Source organism: Chiloscyllium punctatum, chromosome 34 (assembly GCF_047496795.1).
Source record: "Chiloscyllium punctatum isolate Juve2018m chromosome 34, sChiPun1.3, whole genome shotgun sequence".
NCBI classification, from domain to species: Eukaryota; Metazoa; Chordata; class Chondrichthyes; order Orectolobiformes; family Hemiscylliidae; genus Chiloscyllium; species Chiloscyllium punctatum.
This window is the reverse complement of record NC_092772.1, coordinates 54,389,316-54,413,697: the sequence shown is the minus strand read 5'-3', so window position 1 is coordinate 54,413,697 and position 24,382 is coordinate 54,389,316. Positions and strand designations below refer to the sequence as shown.

Here is a 24,382-nt window from a genome sequence, read left to right as displayed (position 1 = left end):
CAGGGATGTGCAGGTTAGGGTGGATTGGCCATGCTAAATTGTCCCATAGTGCCCAGGGATGTGTAGGTTAGGGTGGATTGGTCAACGAGAATGTAGAGTAGTGGGGTAATGGGTCTGGACGGTTTACTCTTCGCTGGGTCAGTGTGGCCTTGTTAGGCCGAAAGGCCTGTTTTCACACTGCAGGGAGTGTAAGCCATGGGTTGTGGATGGCACAGGGATCCTGTACCCTGTGTGTGACCCCTCCTGAGAAAGCACCAGCATTTCAGATTTAACGTAGCAAGGTCTTCAGGACCAAGCACTGATCCTTTCAGCTGGAACAATGGGGGGAACCCAGGTCGGGCTGGGACAAAGACCATGTCATAAATCCCACACAAAAAACCAGGGCCCTCCAGAGCGTCCCTTCAATGGGAATGTTGAAGGTGCGGAGTCCACTCAAGCATCCTGGTTTCCACCACTGTGTTCCCCCTCTCTCTCACTCTCACTGTCCCTCTCTTTCTCTCTCGCTCTCTCTCTCTCTTTCTCTTTTACTCTCACTCTTTCTCTCTCCCTCTCTCTCTTTCCCTCTCACTCTCGCTCTATCTCACTCTCTCTCTTCCTCTCTCCCTCTCACTCTTTCTCCCTCTCTCTTTTCTCTCTCACCATCTCTCTCTCTTTCTCTCTCATTCTCTCCCTCTCTCTCTCTCCCTCTCTCTCTTTCTCTCTCACTCTCTCCCTCTCACTCTTTCTCCCTCTCTCTTTTCTCTCTCTCACTCTCTCTCTCTCTTTCTCTCTCATTCTCACTCTCTTTCTCTCTCCCTCTCTCTGTTTCACTCTCACTCTCTCTCTCTTTCTCTCTCTCACACCCTCTCCCCCTCTCTCTTTCTCTCTCCCTCTCTCTCTTTCTCTCTCTCTCTCACTCTCTCTTTCTCTCTCACTCTCACTCTCTCTTTCTCTCTCACTCTCACTCTCTCCCTCTCTCTCTTTCTCTCTCTCTCTCATTCTCTCTCTTTCTCTCTCACTCTCTCTCTCATACTCTCTCTCCCCCACTCACTCTCTCTTTCTCTCTCACTCTCTCTCTCACTCTCTCTCTTTCTCTCTCACTGTCACTCTCTCTTTCTCCCCCTCTCTCTTTCTCTCTCACTCTCTCTCTCTCACTCTCACTCTCTCTCTCCCTCTCTCTCTTTCTCTCTCACTCTCACTCTCTTTCTCCCTCTCCCTCTCCCTCTTTCTCTCTCACTCTCTCTCTTTCTCTCTCACTCTCTTTCTCTCTCACTCTCATCTCTCTCTCCCTCACCCTCTCTCACTCTCTCACTCTCTCTTTCTCTCTCACTTTCACTCTCTCTCTTTCTCCCCCTCTCTCTTTCTCTCTTACTCTCTCTCTCTCGCTCTCACTCTCACTCTCTCTCTTTCTCTCTCACTCTCTCTCTCTTTCTCTCTCACTCTCACTCTCTCACTCCCTCTCTATCTTTCTCTCTCACTCTCACTCTCTCTCTTTCTCTCTCACTCTCTCTCTCTCCCTCTCTCTCTCACTCTCATTCTTTCTCTCCCTCTGTATCTTTCTCTCTCACTCTCACTCTCTCCCTCTCTCCCTCTCTCTCTTTCTCTCTCACTCTCACTCTCTCTCTCATTCTCACGCTCTCTCTCCCTCTCTCTCTTTCTCTCTCACTCTCACTCTCACTCTCTCTCTTTCTCTCTCACTCTCTCTCTCTCCCTCTATCTCTCACTCTCACTCTTTCTCTCCCTCTGTATCTTTCTCTCTCACTCTCACTCTCTCCCTCTCTCCCTCTCTCACTCTCACTCTCTCTCTCCCTCTCACTCTTTCTCTCTCCCCCTGTATCTTTCTCTCTCCCTCTCACTCTTTCTCTCTCACTCTCTCTCATTCTCTCTCACTCTCACTCTCTCTCTCCCTCTCTCTCTTTCTCTCTCACTCTCACTCTCTCCCCCTCTCTTTCTCTCTCACTCTCACTCTCTCTCTCCCTCTCTCTCTTTCTCTCTCACTCTCTCTCTCTCCCCCTCTCTTTCTCTCTCACTCTCACTCTCTCTCTCCCTCTCTCTCTTTCTCTCTCACTCTCACTCTCTCTCTCTCTCTGTTCTTCTGTCACCCCTTTCTCCAACTTTCTGTCTGTTGGACTTGTTCCCATCTTCCCTGACAGTGTAACTCCCTCCCCACTTCCCCACCTCCCTCCTGTGTTCCAGCGAAGAGTTGTGATGTAAGACTCGAAACCTGAACTCGGATTTCTCTCTGCGCAGATGTTGCCAGACCTGCTGACATTCTCCAGCACCTCCTGTTTATAATCCGAGCGGGCTCAGTTCAATTTCGGTACAGTACGAAATGATAAATTCACAGATTGATTCACTGCATATGTGTATGTGTCTTATATGTGTGAGGGTGTGTTTCTGTCTCTGTGTGTTACTTTGTGTGTCTGTGTGTGACTGTGAATGTGTGTGTCAGTGTGACTGTGTGTCAGCGTGATTGTGTGTGTGTCACTGTGACTGTGTTGTGTATGTCAGTGTGACTGTGTGGGGGTGCCAGGGTGACTGTGTGTGTGTCAGTTTGACTGTGTGTGCATGATTGTGTGCCTGTGTGTATGTCAGGGTGACTGTATGTCATTGTGCCTGTATGTGTCACTGTGACTGTGTGACAGTGTGACTATGTGTGTGTGTGTCAGTGTGACTGTGTGTGTCACTGTGACCGTGTGTGTCACTCTGACTGTGTGTGTCATTGTGATTATGTGTGTCAGCGTGACTGTGTGTGTGTGTCACTGTGATTGTGTGTGTCAGTGTGACTGTGTCTGTGTATCGGTATGACTGCGTGTCAGTGTGACTGTATGTTTGTCACTGTGACTATGTGTGTGTCACTGTGACTGTGTCAGTGTGACTGTGTGCAATTTGCTGTGACTGTGTCAGTGTGACTGTGTGTGCATCAGTGTGACTGTGTGTATCGGTATGACTGTGTGCATGTCACTGTGACTGTGTGACTGTGTGTCAGTGTGACTGTGTGTGTCAGTGTGACTGTGTGTGTCAGCGTGACTGTGTGTCAGTGTGACTGTATGTTTGTCACTGTGACTGTGTGCATGTCGCTGTGACTGTGTGTCACTGTGACTGGGTGTCAGTGTGACTGGGTGTCAGTGTGATTGTATGTGTGTGTTGCTGTGACTGTATGTGTGTCAGTGTGACTGTGTGTCAGTGTGACTGTGTGTGTCAGTGTGACTGTATGTGTGTGCCACTGTGACTGCGTGACAGTGTGACTGTATGTTTGTCACTGTGTCTATGTGTGTGTCACTGTGACTGTGTGTGTGTCAGTGTGACTCTATGTCAGTATGATTGTGCATGTTGCTGTGGCTGTATGTGTGTCAGTGTGACTGTATGCGTGCCAATGTGACTGAGTGTGTGAGTCAGTGTGACTGTGTGTCAGTGTGATTGTGTGTGTGTGTCAGTGTGACTGTTTGTCAGTGTGGTTATGTGTGTGTTGCTGTGACTGTGTGTGTGTCACTGTGACTCTGTATGTGTGTCAGTGTAACTGTGTGTGTGAGTCAGTGTGACTGTCTGAGAGTCCGTGTGACTGTGTGTCAGTGTGATTGTGTGTTTGTCACTGCATCTGTGTGTGAGTGTCTCAGTGTGACTGTGTGTGTTGCTGTGACTGTGTGTGTCAGTGTGACTGTATGTCAGTGTAACTGTGTCTGTGCATCGGTGTGATTGTGCGTCATGGGTGACAGTGTGTGTGTGTCAGTGTGACTGTGTGTGTGTCAGTGTGACTGTGTGTGTCAGTGTGACTGTGTGTGTGTGTCAGTGTGACTGTGTGTGTGTCAGTGTGACTGTGTATGTCAGTGTGACTGTGTGTGTCAGTGTGACTGTGTGTGTGTGTGTGTGTGTGTCAGTGTGACTGTGTGTGTCAGTGTGACTGTGTGTGTGTGTCAGTGTGACTGTGTGTGTTTCTCTGTGACAATGTGCGGCACGGTGGCACAGTGGTTAGCACTGCTGCCTCACAGCGCCAGAGACCCGGGTTCAATTCCTGCCTCAGGCGACTGACTGTGTGGAGTTTGCACATTCTCCCCGTGTCTGTGTGGGTGTCCTGCCACAGTCCAAAGATGTGCAGGTCAGGTGAATTGTCCATAGTGTGAGGTAAGGGGTAGATGTAGGGTTATGGGTGGGTTACGCTCCGGCGGGTCGGTGTGGACTTGTTGGGCCAAAGGGCCTGTTTCCACACTGTAATGTAATCTAATCTTGTGTGTGTGTCAGTGTGACTATGTGATTGTGTGTGTTGCCATGGCTGTATGTGTCTCAGTGGGACTGTGTGTCAGTGTGACTGTATGCATGTCACTGTGTCAGTGTGACTATATGTTTGTCACTGTGACTATGTGTGTGTGTCAGTGTGATTGTGTGTGTTGCCGTGGCTGTATGTGTGTCAGTGGGACTGTATGTGTGTCAATGTGACTGAGTGTGTGAGTCAGTGTGACTGTATGTCAGTGTGACTGTGTGCATGTTGCTGTGACAGTGTGTCAGTGTGACTGTGTGTATCAGTGTGAATGCGTGTGTCAGTGTGACTGGGTGTCAGTGTAATTGTGTGTGTTGCTGTCACTGTGTGTGTCACTGTGTTTCTGTGTGTGTCAGTGTGACTGTGTGTCTGTGTGATTGTGTGTGTTGCTGTGACAGTGTGTCAGTGTGAATGTGTGTCACTGTGTATGTGCATGTTAGTATGACTGTATGTCAGTGTGACTGTGTGCATGTTGCTGTGACAGTGTGTCAGTGTGAATGTGCGTCAGTGCAATTGTGTGTGTTGCGGTGACTGTGTCATTGTGATTCTGTGTGTGTGTCAGTGTGACTGTGTGTCCATGTGATTGTGTGTGTGTTGCTGTGACTGTGTGCGTGTTGCTGTGACTGTGTGTCAGTATGTATGTGTCACCATGACTGCGTGAGTCAGTGTGACTGTGTGTGTGTCAGTATGACTGTGTGTGTCACTGTGACTCTGTCAGTGTGATTGTGCGTGCTGCTGCGGCTGTATGTGTGTCAGTGTGATTGTATGTGTGTCAATGTGACTGAGTGTGTGAGTCATTGTGACTGTGTGTGTCAGTGTGACTGTGTGTCAGTGTGATTGTGTATGTTGCTGTGACTATGTGTGTGTCAGTGTGACTGTGTGTGTGTCAGTGTGACTCTGTGTCAGTGTAATTGTGTGTGTTGCTGTGACTGTATGTGTGTCAGTGTGATTGTATGTGTGTCAATGTGACTGTGTGTGTGTCAGTGTGACTGTGTGTCAGTGTGATTGTGTGTGTGTCAGTGTGACTGTGTGTGGGTGTCAGTGTGACTGTATGTGTGTCAGTGTGACTGTGAGTCAGTGTGACTGTGTGAGTCAGTGTGACTGTGTGTGTCAGTGTGACTGTGTGTCAGTGTGACTGTATACATGTCGTTGTGACTGTGTGTTTGTGTGACTGTATGTGTTTGTCAGTGTGACTGTGTGTCAGTGTAACTGTGTGCATGTTGCTGTGACAGTGTATCAGTGTGATTGTGTGTCAGTGTGACTGTATGTTTGTCACTGTGACTATGTGTGTGTCAGCGTGACTGTGTGTCAGTGTGACTGTGTGTGTCAGTGTGACTGTGTGTGCGTGTCAATGTGATTTTGTGTGTTGCCGTGGCTGTATGTGTGCCAATTGTAATGTGTGTGTCAATGTGACTGTGTGCATGTTGCTGTGACTGTGTGTCAGCATGACTGTAAGTGTGACACACTGTGTGCATCAGTGTGACTGTGTGTGTTGCTGTGGCTGTATGTGTGTCAATGTGACTGAGTGTGTGAGTCATTGTGACTGTGTGTGTCAGTGTGACTGTGTGTGTGTCAGTGTGACTGTGTGTGTGTCAGTGTGACTGTGTGTATGTGTCAGTGTGACTCTGTGTCAGTGCAATTGTGTGTGTTGCTGTGTCTGTGTGTGTGTCACTGTGACTATGTGTGTGTCAGTGTGACTGTGTGTGTATCAGTGTGACTGTGTGTATGTGTCAGTGTGACTCTGTGTCAGTGTAATTGTGTGTGTTGCTGTGACAGTATGTGTGTCAGTTTGATTGTATGTGTGTCAATGTGACTGACTGTGTGATTCAGTGTGACTGTGTGTGTCAGTGTGACTGTGTGTCAGTGTGACTGTGTGTGGGTGTCAGTGTGACTGTATGTGTGTCAGTGTGACTCTGTATCAATGTGATTGTGTGTGTTGCCGTGGCTGTATGTGTATCAGTAGGACTGTATGTGTGTCAATGTGACTGAGTGTGTGAGTCAGTGTGACTCTGTGTCAGTGTGACTGTGTGCATGTTGCTGTGACAGTGTGTCAGTGTGACTGTATGTGTGTGTAACTGTGACTGTGTGTATCAGTGTGAATGAGTGTATCAGTGTGACTGGGTGTCAGTGTAATTGTGTGTGTTGCTGTGACTGTGTGTGTCACTGTGTTTCTGTGTGTGTCAGTGTGACTGTGTGTCTGTGTGACTGTATGTGTGTGTCAGTGTGACTGTATGTCAATGTGACTGTATGTTTGTCACTGTGACTATGTGTGTGTCAGTGTGACTCTGTGTGTCAGTGTGACTGTGGTGTGTCAGTGTGACTATGTGTCACTGTGATTGTGTGTGTTGCCGTGGCTGTATGTGTGTCAGTGGGACTGTATGTGTGTCAATGTGACTGAGTGTGTGAGTCAGTGTGACTGTGTGTGTCAGTGTGGCTGTGTGTCAGTGTGACTGTATACATGTCGCTGTGACTGTGTGTTTGTGTGACTGTATGTGTGTGTCCGTGTGACTGTGTGTCAGTGTGACTGTGTCTGAGCATCGGTGTGATTGTGCATCAGTGTGATTGTGTGTGTGTTTCTCTGTGACTGTGTGTGTCAGTGTGACTATGTATGTGTGTCAGTGTGACTGTGTGTATGTGTGATTTTGTGTGTGTTGCTGTGACTGTGTGTCAGTGGGACTATGTGTGTGTGTCAGTGTGACTGTGTGTGTCAGCGTGACTGTGTGCGTTTCTCTGTGACTATGTGTATGTCAGTGTGACTGTGTGTGTGCGATTGTGTACCTCTGTGTTTGTGTGCATGTCAGGGTGACTGTATGTCAGTGCGCCTGTGTGTCACTGTGACTGTGTGACTATGTGTGTGTCACTGTGACAGTGTGACTGTATGTCTCAATGTGAGTGTGTGTATCATTCTGATTATGTGTGTCAGTGCGACTGCGTGTGTGTCACTGTGACTGTGTGTCAGTGTGACTGTGTGTCAGTGTGACTGTATGTATGTGTCACTGTGACTGTGTGTCACTGTGACTGTGTGTCACTGTGACTGTGTGTCAGTGTGACTGTATGTATGTGTCACTGCGACTGTGTGTGTCAGTGTGACTGTATGTAGGTGTCACTGTGACTGTGTGTGTCAGTGTGACTGTATGTATGTGTCACTGTGACTGTGTGTGTCAGTGTGACTGTATGTATGTGTCACTGTGACTGTGTGTGTCAGTGTGACTGTGTGTCAGCTTGATTGTGTGTGTGTCACTGTGACTGTGTGTGTCACTGTGACTGTATGTGTGTGTCACTGTGACTGTGTGTCAATGTGACTGTGTGCATGTAGCTGTGACTGGGTGTCACTGTGACTGGGTGTCAGTGTGACTGTATGTGTGTCAGTGTGACTGTATGTGAGTGTCACTGTGACTGTGTGCCAGTGTGACTGTATGTCTGTCACTGTGACTATGTGTGTGTCAGTGCGACTCTGTGTCAGTATGATTGTGTGTGTTGCTGTGGCTGTATGTGTGTCAGTGTGACCCTGTATGTGTGTCAGTGTAACTGTGTGTGTGAGTCAGAGTGACTGTCTGTGAGTCAGTGTGACTGTGTGTCAGTGTGATTATGTGTGTTGCTGTGACTGTGTGTCACTGTGACTGTGTCTGTGCATTGGTGTGATTGTGCATCATGGGTGACTATGTGTGTGTCAGTGTGACTGTGTGTGTCAGTGTGACTCTCTGTGACAAGGTGTGTTTCAGTGTGACTGTGTGTTTCGCTCTGTGTGTGTGTTAGTGTGACTGTGTGTGTCAGTGTGACTGTGTGTTTTTCTCTGTGACAATGTGCGGCACGGTGGTACAGTGGTTAGCACTGCTACCTCACAGCGCCAGAGACCTGGGTTCAATTCCCGCCTCAGGCGACTGTCTGTGTGGAGTTTGTACGTTCTCCCCGTGTCTGCGTGGGTTTCCTCCGGGTGCTCCGGTTTCCTCCCACAGTCCAAAGATGTGCAGGTCAGGGTGGATTGGCCATGGGAAATTGCCCCTAGTGTTAGGTAAGGGGTAAATGTAGGGGTATGGGTGGGTTACACTTCGGCGGGTCAGTGTGGACTTGTTGGGCCGAAGGGCCTGTTTCCACACTGTAATGTAATGTAATCGACTGTGTGTGTGTGTCAGTGTGATTTTGTGTGTCAGTGTGATTCTGTGTGTCACTGATTCTGTGTATGTCAGTGTGACTGTGTTTTTCTGTGACTTTGTGCGTGAGTGTGTCACTGTGACTGTATGTGTGTCAGTGTGACTGTATGTGTGTCAGTGTGACTGTGTGTTTTGTTGTGACTATGAGAGTGTCAGTGTGACTTTGTGTGTCAGTGTGTGTGTCACTGTGACTGTGTGTGTGTCAATGTGACTATGTGTCAGTGTGACTGTGTTTTCCTGTGACTATGTACGTGTGTGTCACTGTGACTGTGTCTGTTAGTGTGATTATATGTGTCAGTGTGACTGTGTGTATGTCAGTGTGACTGTGTTTTTCTGTGACTATGTGTGTGGGGCAGTGTGACTGTGTGTGTCACTGTGACTATGTGTGTGTCACTGTGACTATGTGTATTTTCTGTGACTATGTGTGTGTGTGTGTCAGTGTGACTGTGTGTGTGTCAGTGTGACTGTGTGTTTTTCTGTGACTGTGTGTGTCAACGTCACTGTGTGTCAGTGTGACTGTATGTGTCAGCGTGACTGTGTGTGTCACTGTGACTGTATGTGTTTCTCTGTGACTATGTGTGTGTCAGTGTGACTGTGTGTGTTTTGTTGTGACTGTATGTGTCAGTGTGACAGTGTGCGTGTGTCACCATGACTGTGTGTGTGTCAGTGTGACTGCGTGTGCGTCAGTATGACTGTGTGTTTTTCTGTGACTATGTGTGTTTTTCTGTGACTATGTACGTGTGTGTCGCTGTGACTGTACTTGTGTGTCAGTGTGACTGTGTGTGTCAGTGTGACTGTGTGCGTGTGTCACCATGACTGTGTGTGTGTCAGTATGACTGCGTGTGTGTCAGTATGACTGCGTGTTTTTCTGTGACTATGTGTGTTTTTTTCTGTGACTATGTACGTGTGTGTCGCTGTGACTGTATGTGTATGTCAGTGTGACTGTGTGTGTCAGTGTGACTGTGTGTGTCAGTGTGACTGTGTGTGTCAGTGTGACTGTGTGCGTGTGTCACCATGACTGTGTGTGTCAGTATGACTGCGTGTTTTTCTGTGACTGTGTGTGTTTTTCTGTGACTATGTACATGTGTGTCGCTGTGACTGTATGTGTGTGTCAGTGTGACTGTGTGTGTTGAAGTGTAAGTGTGAGTGTACAAGTGTCAGAGTGTGCTCTTGAACAATGTGTGAGTAACAGAGACAAGAGTCGGTACTGAACTCGAAATGAGCCCTTTATTAACTTGACAACCAAGTCACCAACTGGTACAACCAGCCAACGGGTCTAACCAGCACCAACTAGCCTGACCAGCTGGTTAAGCAGTGGGCAGGGTCTGGTCTGTGTCCAAATGGAGGTCTCTCACTTTGTGGCCATGGTTTCGTGGATCCAAGGGAGGACTGTGCAGACCTTAGTGTACACCCCCGGGTAGTTTGGCTGCGCACAGCCTTGTCCCCACGACACGATGCCTTCCAGGAGCCCATCACACACCAGCGGACCCCCGGAGTCTCCCTGTGTTAGCAAGAAGCTTCATTAACCCAGGAACGGTACTGAGTGAAAGATACAGAAAGGAGGGATTGGAGGGACAGAGAGGGTCCATGGCGATGGGCAGGGGGGGAACGGTTTGGCAGATCCCAACCTCACCCCGTGACTGAAGCCCACGTAGGGACACATCACAGGAGGGAGGGGGAGGGGAACCCGGCTCAAAGTGATGGGTAACACCGTGACTCAAGGCCATCCAACCAGCTCCTCCCTTTTCCAGCACCATTTACCCTTTGACCCACTTCAGGGGTTAGAGGAACACCCCATCCCCAATCACAGCCATAGACAATGCTCAGCCCCAGCCAGTCATGTCAGCTTCCGTATCCCCACCATTTTGGAATGGCCCACCATTTTAGAATTGCCCACCATTTTGGAATGGCCCACCATTTTGGAATGGCCAACCATTTTGGAATTGCCCACCATTTTGGAATGGCCAACCATTTTGGAATTGCCCACCATTTTGGAATGGCCAACCATTTTGGAATGGCCAACCATTTTGGAATGGCCCACCATTTTGGAATTGCCCACCATTTTGGAATGGCCAACCATTTTGGAATGGCCCACCATTTTGGAATGGCCAACCATTTTGGAATGGCCCACCATTTCGGAATGTCCCACCATTTTGGAATGGCCAACCATTTTGGAATGGCCAACCATTTTGGAATGTCCCACCATTTTGGAATGGCCAACCATTTTGGAATGGCCAACCATTTTGGAATTGCCCACCATTTTGGAATGGCCCACCATTTCGGAATGTCCCACAACTTTGGAATGGCCCACAACTTTGGAATGGCCCACCATTTTGGAATGGCCAACCATTTTGGAATGGCCCACCATTTTGGAATGGCCCACCATTCTGGAATTGCCCACAATTTTGGAATAGTCCACCAGTTGGGGAGTATCCGCCATTTTGGGATAACCAATTTCCACTCACAGAATAAACCAGCTTACATTTATGTAGCCACACTAACAGAGAGAAACATCCCGAGGAGCACCAGGGACAGAGGTGCACAACGATGATTTGTCACAGGGGTTCGTTCGGCCAGGTGGCCAAAAACGGAGTTTGGAAACTATCAATTATTCCATGAGCATCGTAAAGGAAGGGAGGGAGAGAGAGAGAGACCCAGAGAGAGAAAGAGAGAAAGAGAAGGAAGGAGAGGGTGGAGAGGTTAAGGAGGGAATTCCCTATCCCACCACCCCAGGGATGCTGAAGGCATGCCCCCAATGGCTGAGCAATGGGAACCGGGGGATGCTTGGGAGGCCAGGACTGGAGGAGGATTTGGAGGCAGATGTTTGACTTATCGCTTTGAGGAAATCCTTGTGTCCATCATTTGATTCAGAGCTGCACCAATCACAAATCAGGATAATCCATGGCTGCTCTGATTCTGAGGGAATGTGTCACAATTTGTACCGGACGTGGTCAAGGCAATTTCTTTCATTCATTCATGGGACGCAGGGGTCCCTGGCTGGGCCCAGTATTTATCACCCCCCCTGTCCCTAGTTGCCCCCCCTTGAGAAGGTGGGGGTGAGCTGCCTTCATGACCCACTACAGTCCCTGTGCTGTGGGTAGACCCACAATGTCCCTGAGGGAGGGAATCCCAGGATTCTGACCCAGGAAGGAACAGCCGATATATTTCCAAGTCGGGATGGTGAGGGGCTTGAGGGCTTGATGGGGGAGTGAGGGGATGGGACAGGCTTTGGGGGGGGAGTCAGGAGGGGAGTTATTCGCTGCACATTCATAGCTCCTTGAAAGTGGAGTCACAGGTAGATAGGATAGTGAAGAAGGTGTTTGGTATGCTTTCCTTTATTGATCAGAGCATTGAGTACAGTAGTTGGGAGGTCATGTTGCGGCTGTCCAGGACATTGGTGAGGCCACTGTTGGAGTATTGTGTGCAATTCTGGTCTCCTTCCTATCGGAAAGATGTTGTGAAACTTGAAAGGGTTCAGAAAAGATTTACAAGGATGTTGCCAGGGTTGGAGGGTTTAAGCTACAGGGAGAGGCTGAACAGGCTGGGGCTGTTTTCCCTGGAGCGTCGGAGGCTGAGGGGTGACCTTATAGAGGTTTATAAAATCATGAGGGGCATGGATAGGATAAATAGACAAAGTCTTTTCCCTGGGGTGGGGGAGTCCAGAACTAGAGGGGTATAGGTTTAGGGTGAGAGGGGAAAGATCTAAAAGAGACCTAAGGGGCAACTTTTTCACGCAGAGGGTGGTGCGTGTATGGAATGAGCTGCCAGAGGATGTGGTGGAGGCTGGTACAATTGCAACATTTGAGAGGCATTTGGATGGGTATATGAATAGGAAGGGTTTGGAGGGATATGGGCCGGGTGCTGGCAGGTGGGACTAGATTGGGTTGGGATATCTGGGTCAGCATGGACGGGTTGGGCCGAAGGGTCTGTTTCTGTGCTGTCTGAGCCTAATTGCAAATCTTTCACGATCTCTTCGTGGAGAGCAGGACCGATCTGAAATTGCACTTGCACCACGAGCAATATCTCGGAGTGATCCACTCACACAGGGATAAGGAGGATTCAGTAAGTGTGTTTTCAAGGGGAACTTACATTGCAAGCATCTTTCTGCCCGTCCATGTAGCCGGCACAGATCATAGTGTTGGTGATAAGGCCAGGGTAGGCGTAATTACAGGCATAAGCATTCATCAATGGAACCCTCACACACCGCAGTTTATCTGGCAACACCACTACCAAGAGAAATAAAACACACAATGTTTCATCAGGAACAGACAATCCATCACTGACCACACAGCATCCCCCATCAAACCCTCCCAGGACAGGGACAGCACGGGGTCAGATACAGAGTAAAGCTTTCTCTACACTGTCCCCCATCAAACACTCCCAGGACAGGGACAGCACGGGGTCAGATACAGAGTAAAGCTTCCTCTACACTGTCCCCCCATCAAACCCTCCCAGGACAGGGACAGCACGGGGTTAGATACAGAGTAAAGCTCTCTCTACACTGTCCCCCCATCAAACCCTCCCAGGACAGGGACAGCACGGGGTTAGATACAGAGTAAAGCTCCCTCTACACCCTCCCCCATTCAAACACTCCCAGGACAGGGACAGCACAGGGTCAGATACAGAGTAAAGCTCTCCCTACACTGTCCCCCATCAAACACTCCCAGGACGGGGACAGCACAGGGTTAGATACAGAGTAAAGCTCCTTCTACACTGTCCCACCATCAAACCTTCCCAGGACAGGGACAGCACGGGGTTAGATACAGAGTAAAGCTCCCTCTACACTGTCCCCCCATCAAACCCACCCAGGAAAGGGACAGTAAGGGGTTAGATACAGAGTAAAGCTCCCTCTACACTGTCCCCCATCAAACACTCCCAGGGACAGGGACAGCAGAGGGTCAGATACAGAGTAAAGCTCTCTCTACACTGTCCCTCATCAAACACTCCCAGGATAGGGACAGCACAGGGTTAGATACAGAGTAAAGCTCCCTCTACACTGTCCCCCATCAAATACTCCCAGGACAGGGACAGCACGGGGTTAGATACAGAGTAAAGCTCCCTCTACACTCTCCCCATCGATCATTCCCAGGATCGGGGTTTGTGCTGTGATCCCGTTGCTCTGACACTGTCGCAGATTCCGAAGGGACTTTGCACCCTCCCCGTTCCCCCCCCCACCCCCACCCCCTCCGGCCCTGCTGATGACCCCTCCCTGACTCCGAGAGCACCGCATCCCTCCCCGCTCCCCCCCTCCAACCATTCCCCCCACCCCTCCTTCCCTGACACTCCCCGGGTAAAGGTGTACCTACCATCGTTGGGGTAGGTGTTCCCCCATCCTGAGACTGTGCACATCACATAGGGCGGTGGGCACTCTGTTGGCAATTGTACTGCTCTGATGTCATTCGTCATGCGGACGGTCTCGGCCAGTTTAATCAGCATGACGTCGTGATCCAGCGTGTAACCATCAAACTGTGGGTGCTGATAGATACTATCCACTCGAACCAGCCTCTCTGTCCCCGTCCCCTCCGTTAGGCTGTGTGCCCCCAACAGCACTTTCAGGTAATCCGGACTGCAACACAATTCATTTGACTTGATCACGTCAATGTCACGTTGTGCCGGGATACAGTGAAAATTATTGTTTTGCAACCAGGCAAATCAGAAATACAAAGAGGGGAGTGGTACAGAGTGCGGAATATGGTGCTGCAGATTGCAGAGAGAGAGAGAGAGACAGATCGACTCAGATGTACCAGAGGCTCCCATATCAGTCCGACAGCAGTGGGGAGGAAGGTGTTCTCGATCTGCTGGGAGATGTGGTCCGACTTTTCCCTCTCTTACGATCGGGAGGCCGGCCCTCGTCTTCCGGTTCAAACCGAGCAGGAACCCCTCACCTTCTCCCCTGTGCAACACACCCCAAACAATGTGCAGTGCATGCTAGGACTGTGAATAAATGTAACGTGGGCTGAGGCAGATTTTCAACTGGTGGTGGGTGGAGGGGTTACGGACTAAATCGGCGAGTCCCCGCAATGTGGAGACAGGCTCTTTGGCCCAACAGGTCCACACCAACCACCCCCCCCCACCCCCCCACACCAGCAGTAACCCACCCAGACCAATTCCCCTACTTCTATATTTACCCCTGACTAATGCACCTGGACACTGTGGGACAATTTCCCATGGCCAATCCACCCTAACCTGCACATCACTGTGCACTATGGGACAATTTCCCATGGCCAATCCACCCTAACCTACACATCCCTGGGCACTATGGGTCAATTTCCCATGGCCAATCCACCCTAACCTGTACATCCCTGTGCACTATGGGACAATTTAGCATGGCCAATCCACCCTAACCTACACATCCCTGGACACGATGGGACAATTTAGCATGGCCAATCCACCCTAACCTACACATCCCTGGGCACGATGGGACAATTTAGCATGGCCAATCCACCCTAACCTACACATCCCTGGGCACTATGGGACAATTTAGCATGGCCAATCCACCCTAACCTACACACCCCTGGGCACTATGGGACAATTTCCCATGGCCAATCCACCCTAACCTGCACATCCTGGGACACTATGGGACAATTTCCCATGGCCAATCCACCCTAACCTGCACATCCCTGAGCACTATGGGACAATTTCCCATGGCCAATCCACCCTAACCTGCACATCCCTGGGCACTATGGGACAATTTCCCATGGCCAATCCACCCTAACCTGCACATCCCTAGGCACTATGGGACAATTCCCCATGGCCAATCCACCCTAACCTGCACATCCCGGGCACTATGGGACAATTTCCCATGGCCAATCCACCCTAACCTACACATCCCTGGGCACTATGGGACAATTTAGCATGGCCAATCCACCCTAACCTGCACATCCCTGGGCACTATGGGACAATTTCCCATGGCCAATCCACCCTAACCTGCACATCCCTGAGCACTATGGGACAATTTCCCATGGCCAATCCACCCTAACCTACGCATCCCTGGGCACTATGGGACAATTTAGCATGGCCAATCCACCCTAACCTGCACATCCCTGGGCACTATGGGACAATTTCCCATGGCCAATCCACCCTAACCTGCACATCCCTGGGCACTATGGGACAATTTCCCATGGCCAATCCACCCTAACCTGCACATCCCTGAGCACTATGGGACAATTTCCCATGGCCAATCCACCCTAACCTACACATCCCTGGGCACTATGGGACAATATCCCATGGCCAATCCACCCTAACCTGCACATCCCTGGGCACTATGGGACAATTTCCCATGGCCAATCCACCCTAACCTGCACATCCCTGGGCACTATGGGACAATTTCCCATGGCCAATCCACCCTAACCTACACATCCCTGGGCACTATGGGACAATTTAGCATGGCCAATCCACCCTAACCTACACATCCCTGGGCACTATGGGACAATTTAGCATGGCCAATCCACCCTAACCTACACATCCCTGGGCACTATGGGACAATTTAGCATGACCAATCCACCCTAACCTACACATCCCTGGACACTATGGGACAATTTAGCATGGCCAATCCACCCTAACCTACACATCCCTGGACACTATGGGACAATTTCCCATGGCCAATCCACCCTAACCTGCACATCCCTGGACACTATGGGACAATTTAGCATGGCCAATCCACCCTAACCTACACATCCCTGGGCACTATGAGACAATTTAGCATGGCCAATCCACCCTAACCTGCACATCCCTGGACACTATGGGACAATTTCCCATGGCCAATCCACCCTAACCTGCACATCCCTGGACACTATGGGACAATTTAGCATGGCCAATCCACCCAAACCTACACATCCCTGGGCACTATGAGACAATTTAGCATGGCCAATCCACCCTAACCTGCACATCCCTGGACACTATGGGACAATTTCCCATGGCCAATCCACCCTAACCTGCACATCCCTGGACACTATGCGACAATTTAGCATGGCCAATCCACCCTAACCTACACATCCCTGGGCACTATGGGACAATTTAGCATGGTCAATCCACCCTAACCTACACATCCCTGGGCACTATGGGACAATTTCCCATGGCCAATCCACCCTAACCTGCACATCCCTGGACACTATGGGAGAATTTAGCATGGCCAATCCACCCTAACCTGCACATCCCTGGGCACTATGGGACAATTTAGCATGGCCATCCCTGCCTGAGACAAGAGGCCGAAGGTGAGGTAGGGGGGTGGGGGGAGGGTGTGAGCGGGGGTGGGGGAGGTGCCGGAAGATCCGAGGAAGGATATCAGTTTACCCAACAGGTGGGGGACAGCACTGCCTCGGAGAGAGAGGAGGAGGGTACATTGGGAACGTTTCTGGGTGAACACCCAGTGAATAGGAACACTTGTGGTTTAGCGTCAGACTAGACCGAGTGGGCCAAAGGGCCTGTTTCTCACACTCTGCTGGTGGTGTTGTGGGGGTGGGAGGGGGGAGGGGGGAGGGGGGGGGGGGGAGGAATTCGGGACCCACGATTTAACTGGCACCAGCCCACCTCAGTAACTGCTGCAGGCTGTCGGTATTTGGAACAGGGAATCCAGCTGGAACATCAAGGGCAGGGGCGGGCCACAGGGTCTGGACGTGACTCCCAGAGACACACCTCACTCTTCACTCTCCCCTGTGAACCCGTCAAATGGAGACCCCTCTCCCCAGCGATAAATGCGGGTCTGGGGGGTTGGTGGGGGGGGATAGAGACAGGTCACCTCGCCATCCCGACTCGGAAATACATCGGCCGTTCCTTCCTGGGCCGGAATTCCCCTCCCTCAGGGGCATTGTGGGTCTACCCACGGCAGCGGTTCAGGAAGGCAGCTCGCGTTCCCCCCCCCGCCCCCACAACCACACACCCCCACCCTCTCAAGGTGGTGGGGGGGGGGGGGCAACTAGGCACGGGCAGGGTGAGGTAGACAATAAATACCGGGCCCTGATGATCGAAACTGGGCACATGGAGCAAAGATTTTGGGAAAGGGGGGGGGGGGCTAATTTCCTGAAGGTGGGTGACCCAGCGAGAGAGAGAGGGAGAGAGAGAGAGAGAGAGGGACAGAGACTAGAGGGTGTCACTCAGAGTCAGGGAAGACTAGCAGGGGGATTGACCGAGGGGCCTGCCATCACCAGGGAGGGGGTTGGCAGGAGGGGAGGGCATGGGTCGAGGGGAAGCAGGAGCCGCGAGGGGGGGGAGGGTGAGGCTGGCAGTGAGGAGGGAGGGGACGGAGGATAGGAGGGAAACTGAGGGCGTGCAGGAGACTTGGCTGAGGCTTTCACAAGGTCACCCGAGAGGGGGGGGGGGGGCGCTCTCACAGCCAGCTAGTACGGACGAGATGGGCTGAATGGACTCGCAGCCCTGGCATGGGCGTGGGGTCCAGAGAAGGTGCGCCTACCTGTAGTAGCAGTGGGCAGCGGAGATCACCCATCGGTCGCTGATCAGGGAACCCCCGCAGCCGTGGTACCCCATGTCCAGAGAGACTTGCCAGGGCACAGAGTGGGGACTACATTCATATCCCCCGACAATCTTGTCATTGGATGAAGCAGCAGCTACAAGGGAAAGGGGGGGGAAGGGGGAAGGGGAGTGGGGGAGTGGGGGGGGGGGAGGGGGACGAACAATTAATAACGACAAGTCACAGAGCAGGAGGTGAGAACATTCGGCCCCTCGTTCGCCCGTCCCTCCCAGAAATCTTCTGCCCCTCCCCAGCCTGGAGTCCCAACCTCCCCAGTGACGGGAGGTCACCTGTGGGGGGGTTTGAGGGGAGCTGGCTGTGTCGGCGGGGAGGGTCCCTTGACCCATTAACCCTGCTTTCTCTCACCACAGATTCTGCCAGATCTGCTGAGTTTTTCCAGCAAGGTCATAGAATCCCCACAGTGTGGAAACAGGCCCTTCGGCCCGACAAGTCCACACTGACCCCTCCGAGGAGTGTCCCCCCCAGACCCATTCCCCCTCCCCCCTGACGAATGCTCCTTCTTTGTGATGTGGAGGTGTTTGGGGTGTTGGACTGGACTGCACAAAGTTAAAACTCACACAACGCCAGCTCATGGTCCAACAGGTTTATTTGGAAACAGGAGCTTTCAGAGAGTCACTGCTTCACCAGGCGGGTGTCTGATTGTCTGAAGGAGTTGTATCACTTTTAACTTTGGGCAACGAACCTACAAATCGATTTCCCATGGCCAATCCACCCTAACCTGCACATCCCTGGGCACTATGGGACAATTTCCCATGGCCAATCCACCCTAACCTGCACATCCCTGGGCACTATGGGACAATTTCCCATGGCCAATCCACCCTAACCTGCACATCCCTGGGCACTATGGGACAATTTCCCATGGCCAATCCACCCTAACCTACACATCCCTGGGCACTATGGGACAATTTAGCATGGCCAATCCACCCTAACCTACACATCCCTGGGCACTATGGGACAATTTCCCATGGCCAATCCACCCTAACCTGCACATCCCTGGGCACTATGGGACAATTTCCCATGGCCAACCCACCCTAACCTACACATCCCTGGGCACTATGGGGCAATTTCCGATTGCCAATCCACCCTAACCTGCACATCCCTGGGCACTATGGGACAATTTCCCATGGCCAATCCACCCTAACCTGCACATCCCTGGGCACTATGGGACAATTTCCCATGGCCAATCCACCCTAACCTACACATCCCTGGGCACTATGGGACAATTTAGCATGGCCAACCCACCCTAACCTACACATCCCTGGGCACTATGGGGCAATTTCCGATTGCCAATCCACCCTAACCTGCACATCCCTGGGCACTATGGGACAATTTCCCATGGCCAATCCACCCTAACCTACACATCCCTGGACACTATGGGACAATTTCCGATTGCCAATCCACCCTAACCTGCACAGCCTCTGCTCTTGTTTCAGATTTTTCGCCCTCACAAATTAATCAGAGAGGGGTAGGGTTACCCTTCACAATCTTTCACCACCGCTCTTCCCCCGGATACAGTTCTGGAACGAGACTGCTCCCCTGCCCTTACCGCGCTGTGGTCTTACCTCCTGCCACCAGCCACAGGCTGAGAATTAGCTCCTTCATCTTCACTCCACTCCAGTCAGCATCGATTCCCAAAGATCTGACTATTTATCCTCTGCCTCCCTTATCTCCCGAAACCCACTGCTTCCCAGGTAACGTTGTTTTGGGGACAAGGACAGAGTCGGTGCCAAGAGATATCAGAGACGGTCGGAGATCGTTACCAACGCGTGTTCCCTTCCCACGCTCCCTCCAGATATCACCTCGGCTGGAAAATTCTCCACTGTCGGAATTCCTGGAAATTCTGGTACGGATAACTCAAAACTTGGAGCGTCGCAGAGTCCCACAACACAGAGACAGGCCCTTCGGCCCACAATGCTCTGTGCTGACCAAAATGTCCGTCCACGCTAACCCCCATTTCCCTGCACTTGCCCCATAACCCTCTCACCCTTCCCTATCCGTGTATCTGTCCAAATGCCTGTTAAATGTTGTTAATGTCCCTGCCTCAACCACTTCCAGCTCATTCCATATTCCATCTGCGTACCACCCTCTGGGTGAAAAAGTTGCCCCCTCAGGTTCCCTTTTACTCTTTCCCCTCTGACCTTAAACTGATGCCCTCTCGTCCTCGATTCCCCAACCCTGGGGAAAAGACTGAGTGTGTTCACCTTATCCATGTCTCTCACGATCGTATCCACCTCTTTAAGGGCCCCCCTCAGTCTCCTACAGTCAAAAGAAAATGGCCCTCATTTAGACCATAAGACCATAAGACATAGGAGTGGAAGTAAGGCCATTCGGCCCATCGAGTCCACTCCGCCATTCAATCATGGCTGATGGGCATTTCAACTCCACTTACCCGCATTCTCCCCATAGCCCTTAATTCCTTGCGACATCAAGAATTTATCAATCTCTGCCTTGAAGACATTTAGCGTCCCGGCCTCCACTGCACTCTGCGGCAATGAATTCCACAGGCCCACCACTCTCTGGCTGAAGAAATGTCTCCGCATTTCTGTTCTGAATTGACCCCCTCTAATTCTAAGGCTGTGATCACGGGTCCTAGTCTCCTCACCTAACGGAAACAATTTCCCAGCGTCCACCCTTTCCAAGCCATGTATTATCTTGTACGTCTCTATTAAGTCTCCCCTTAATCTTCTAAACTCCAATGAATACAATCCCATGATCCTCAGCCGTTCAACCATTAAGTTTGTCCAACCTCTCCCTATAACTCAGTCCGTTGAGTCCCAGCAACATCTTTGATAATTTCCTTCTGCACACTTTTCCAGTTTAATAACATCCTTCCTGTAGCTCGGTGACCAAAACTGAACCCAATACTCCAAGTGCGGCCTCACCAATGCCCTGTATAACTGCAACATAACTTCCCAACTTCTATACTCACTGCCCTGACTGATGAGGGCCCCCTTCACTGCCCTGTCTACCTGGGACCCCCACTTCCAGAGAACCCTGTCCATTGCACACTCTCTCTCTCTCTGTTTCTCTCTCTCTGTCTCTCTCTGTCTCTCTCTCTCTCTCTCTCTCTGTCTCTCTCTCTCCCTGTCTCTCCCCTCTCTCTCTCTTTCAGTCTCTCTCTCTCTTTCTGTCTCCCTCTCTCTGTCTCTCTCTCTCCCTGTCTCTCCCCTCTCTCTCTCTTTCAGTCTCTCTCTCTCTTTCTGTCTCCCTCTCTCTGTCTCTCTCTCTCTCTCCCTGTCTCTCCCCTCTCTCTCTTTCTGTCTCTCTCTCTCTCTCTGTCTCTCCCCTCTCTCTCTCTGTCTCTCTCTCTCTCTGTCTCTCTGTCTCTGTCTCTCGCTGTCCCTCTCTCTCTCTCTCTGTCTCTCTCTCTCTCTCTTTCTCTGTCTCTCTCTCTCTCTCCCTGTCTCTCCCCTCTCTCTCTTTCTGTCTCTCTCTCTCTGTCTCTCCCCTCTCTCTCTCTGTCTCTCTCTCTCCCTGCCTCTCCCCCCTCTCTCCTCTCTGTCTCTCTCTCTGTCTCTCTCTCTCTCTCCCTCTCTATCTCTCTCTCCCTCTCTCTCTCTCTCTCCCTCCCAACGCCCTCGTTCACCCAACAGCATTTATTCCCATCTTCAGGGGAAGCACATTGTAGAATCAAACGAGACAGGGCGAGGCCATTCTGCCTCCCAAACTAGCCCAATCTTCTCCTGCCCAGCCCTCTGACCCCTCAGTCCTTCTCCACATCCCCCACCCAGAATGTCTCTGTCTCATCCCTCCCCAAATGTTTGAAAGTTCCTGCTGAATCCACTCCCAGATCTCAATTCACTGGGTCAGGAAACAAATTCTCCTCCATCTCCCCGTCCTCTGGTCCATTCCCTAACTCTCGTCAGCCTGTGTCCCTCGGCTGACTGACCCTTCTGGTCCTCAAAACAGTCTTTCCCTTGATCAAACGCCACTCCCAGGGATTCTGAATCTTCCCCCCAACCATCCCCAGCTCTGAGAGAGACAATACCAGACATTCCCAGTCTCTCACAAGCCTGGGAGCATTCCCAAGAGTTCTGTTTTTGCATTCTATCTCAGGCTTTCCCACCCTTCACAGAGTGGGACACAATTCTCCAGTCGGGCTCACCCAGATATTTCCAGCTTTAATTGTTTTAACAGTTTTCCGATCCCCATTCTGCAGCTGTACAGCTATAGTGCTTATTTACCCCCAAATGGTGTGGATGAGAGAGAGAGAGGGAGGGAGAGGGAGCATGTGTGTGTGGGTGTTTGTGTGTGAGACTGTGAGCATGTGTGTGTGTATATGTGTGGGTGTGTGTGTGTGGTGTGTGGGGGTGAGTGTGTGTGAGTGTGTGTGTGTGTGTGTGTGTGTGTGTGGGGGGTGTGTGTGTGTGGGTGTGTGTGGGTGTGTGTGTGTGTGGAGTGGGTGTGTGTGTGGGTGTGTGTGTGTGTGAGAGAGAGAGACAGAGAGTGTGTGTAAATGTTTGTGTGTGAGTGTGTGTATTTCTGTGTCTGGGAGTGTTTGTAAGTGAGTGTAGGAGTCTGTGTGTGTGTGTGTGGGTGTGTGTGTGTGGGGGGGTAGGTGTGTGTATGTGTGTGTGTATATGTGTGTGTGCCTGTGTATGGGTGTGTGTGTGTGTGTGAGTGTGTGTGTGTGTGTGTGGGTGTGTGTGTATGAGTCTGTGTGTGTGTGAGTGTGTGTGTTTGTGTGTGTGTGGGGTGTGTGTGTGTGTGTGTGTGGTGTGTGTGTGTGTGAGTGTGTGTGTGTGTGTGAGTGTGTGTGTGCATGAGTCTGTCTGTGTGTGTGTATGAGTCTGTGTGTGTGTGAGTGTGTGAGTGTGTGTGTGTATGAGTCTGTCTGTGTGTGTGTGTATGAGTCTGTGTGGTGTGTGTGTGTGTGGTGTGTGTGTGTGAGTATGTTGTGTGTGTGTGTATGAGTCTGTCTATGTGTGTGTATGAGTCTGTGTGTGTGTGGTGTGTGTTGTGTGTGTGTGAGTGTGTTGTGTGTGTGTGAGTGTGTGTGTGTGTGTGTGTGTGTGAGTGTGTGTGTGTGTATGAGTCTGTGTGTGTGTGTGTGTGAGTGTGTTGTGTGTGTGTGTGTGTGTGACAGAGAGTCCGAGTGAGTCTGTATGTGGGACATTTTCCCATGGCCAATCCACCCTAACCTGCACATCCCTGGACACTATGGGACAATTTCCCATGGCCAATCCACCCTAACCTACACATCCCTGGACACTATGGGACCATTTCCCATGGCCAATCCACCCTAACCTGCACATCCCTGGACACTATGGGACAATTTCCCATGGCTAATCCACCCTAACCTACACATCCCTGGACACTATGGGACAATTTCCCATGGCCAATCCACCCTGACCTACACATCCCTGGACACTATGGGACCATTTCCCATGGCCAATCCACCCTAACCGGTGCATCCCTGGACATTATGGGACAGTTTCCCATGGCCAATCCACCCTAATCTACAAATCCCTGGACACTATGGGTCAATTTCCCATGGCCAATCCACCCTAACCTGCACATCCCTGGGCACTATGGGACAATTTCCCATGGCCAATCCACCCTAACCTACACATCCCTGGGCACTATGGGACAATTTAGCATGGCCAATCCACCCTAACCTGCACATCCCTGGACACTATGGGACAATTTCCCATGGCTAATCCACCCTAACCTACACATCCCTGGGACACTTTGGGACAATTTAGCATGGCCAATCCACCCTAACCTGCACATCCCTGGGACACTATGGGACAATTTAGCATGGCCAATCCACCCTAACCTATACATCCCTGGGACACTATGGGACAATTTAGCATGGCCAATCCACCCTAACCTGCACATCCCTGGACACTATGGGACAATTTCCCATGGCCAATCCACCCTAACATACACATCCCTGGGACACTATGGGACAATTTAGCATGGCCAATCCACCATAACCTGCACATCCCTGGGACACTATGGGACAATTTAGCATGGCCAATCCACCCTAACCTACACATCCTTGGACACTATGGGACAATTTAGCATGGCCAATCCACCCTAACCTACACATCCCTGGACACTATGGGACAATTTAGCATGGCCAATCCACCCTAACCTATACATCCCTGGGACACTATGGGACAATTTAGCATGGCCAATCCACCATAACCTGCACATCCCTGGACACTATGGGACAATTTCCCATGGCCAATCCACCCTAACCTACACATCCCTGGGACACTATGGGACAATTTAGCATGGCCAATCCACCATAACCTGCACATCCCTGGGACACTATGGGACAATTTCCCATGGCCAATCCACCCTAACCTACACATCCCTGGGACACTATGGGACAATTTAGCATGGCCAATCCACCCTAACCTATACATCCCTGGGACACTATGGGACAATTTAGCATGGCCAATCCACCCTAACCTGCACATCCCTGGACACTATGGGACAATTTAGCATGGCCAATCCACCCTAACCTACACATCCCTGGGACACTATGGGACAATTTAG

General features: G+C 51.0%; 2 protein-coding genes across 2 annotated transcripts in view; both read right to left on the bottom strand.

Annotated features, from left to right (window-relative positions):
* LOC140458864 (uncharacterized) overlaps positions 1-24,382 on the bottom strand; it is an 861,596-nt gene that overhangs the window by 814,901 nt on the left and 22,313 nt on the right. The gene's annotated exons all lie outside the window — the stretch shown is intronic.
* LOC140458962 (trypsin-2-like) lies at positions 9,737-20,364 on the bottom strand. The gene is made up of 5 exons (XM_072553698.1): positions 20,262-20,364; positions 17,795-17,948; positions 13,692-13,951; positions 12,475-12,611; positions 9,737-9,886 (listed from the first exon to the last, which is right to left on the bottom strand). The coding sequence occupies exons 1-5, from the start codon at positions 20,296-20,298 to the stop codon at positions 9,737-9,739; spliced, it is 738 nt and encodes a 245-aa protein (XP_072409799.1). The 5' UTR covers positions 20,299-20,364.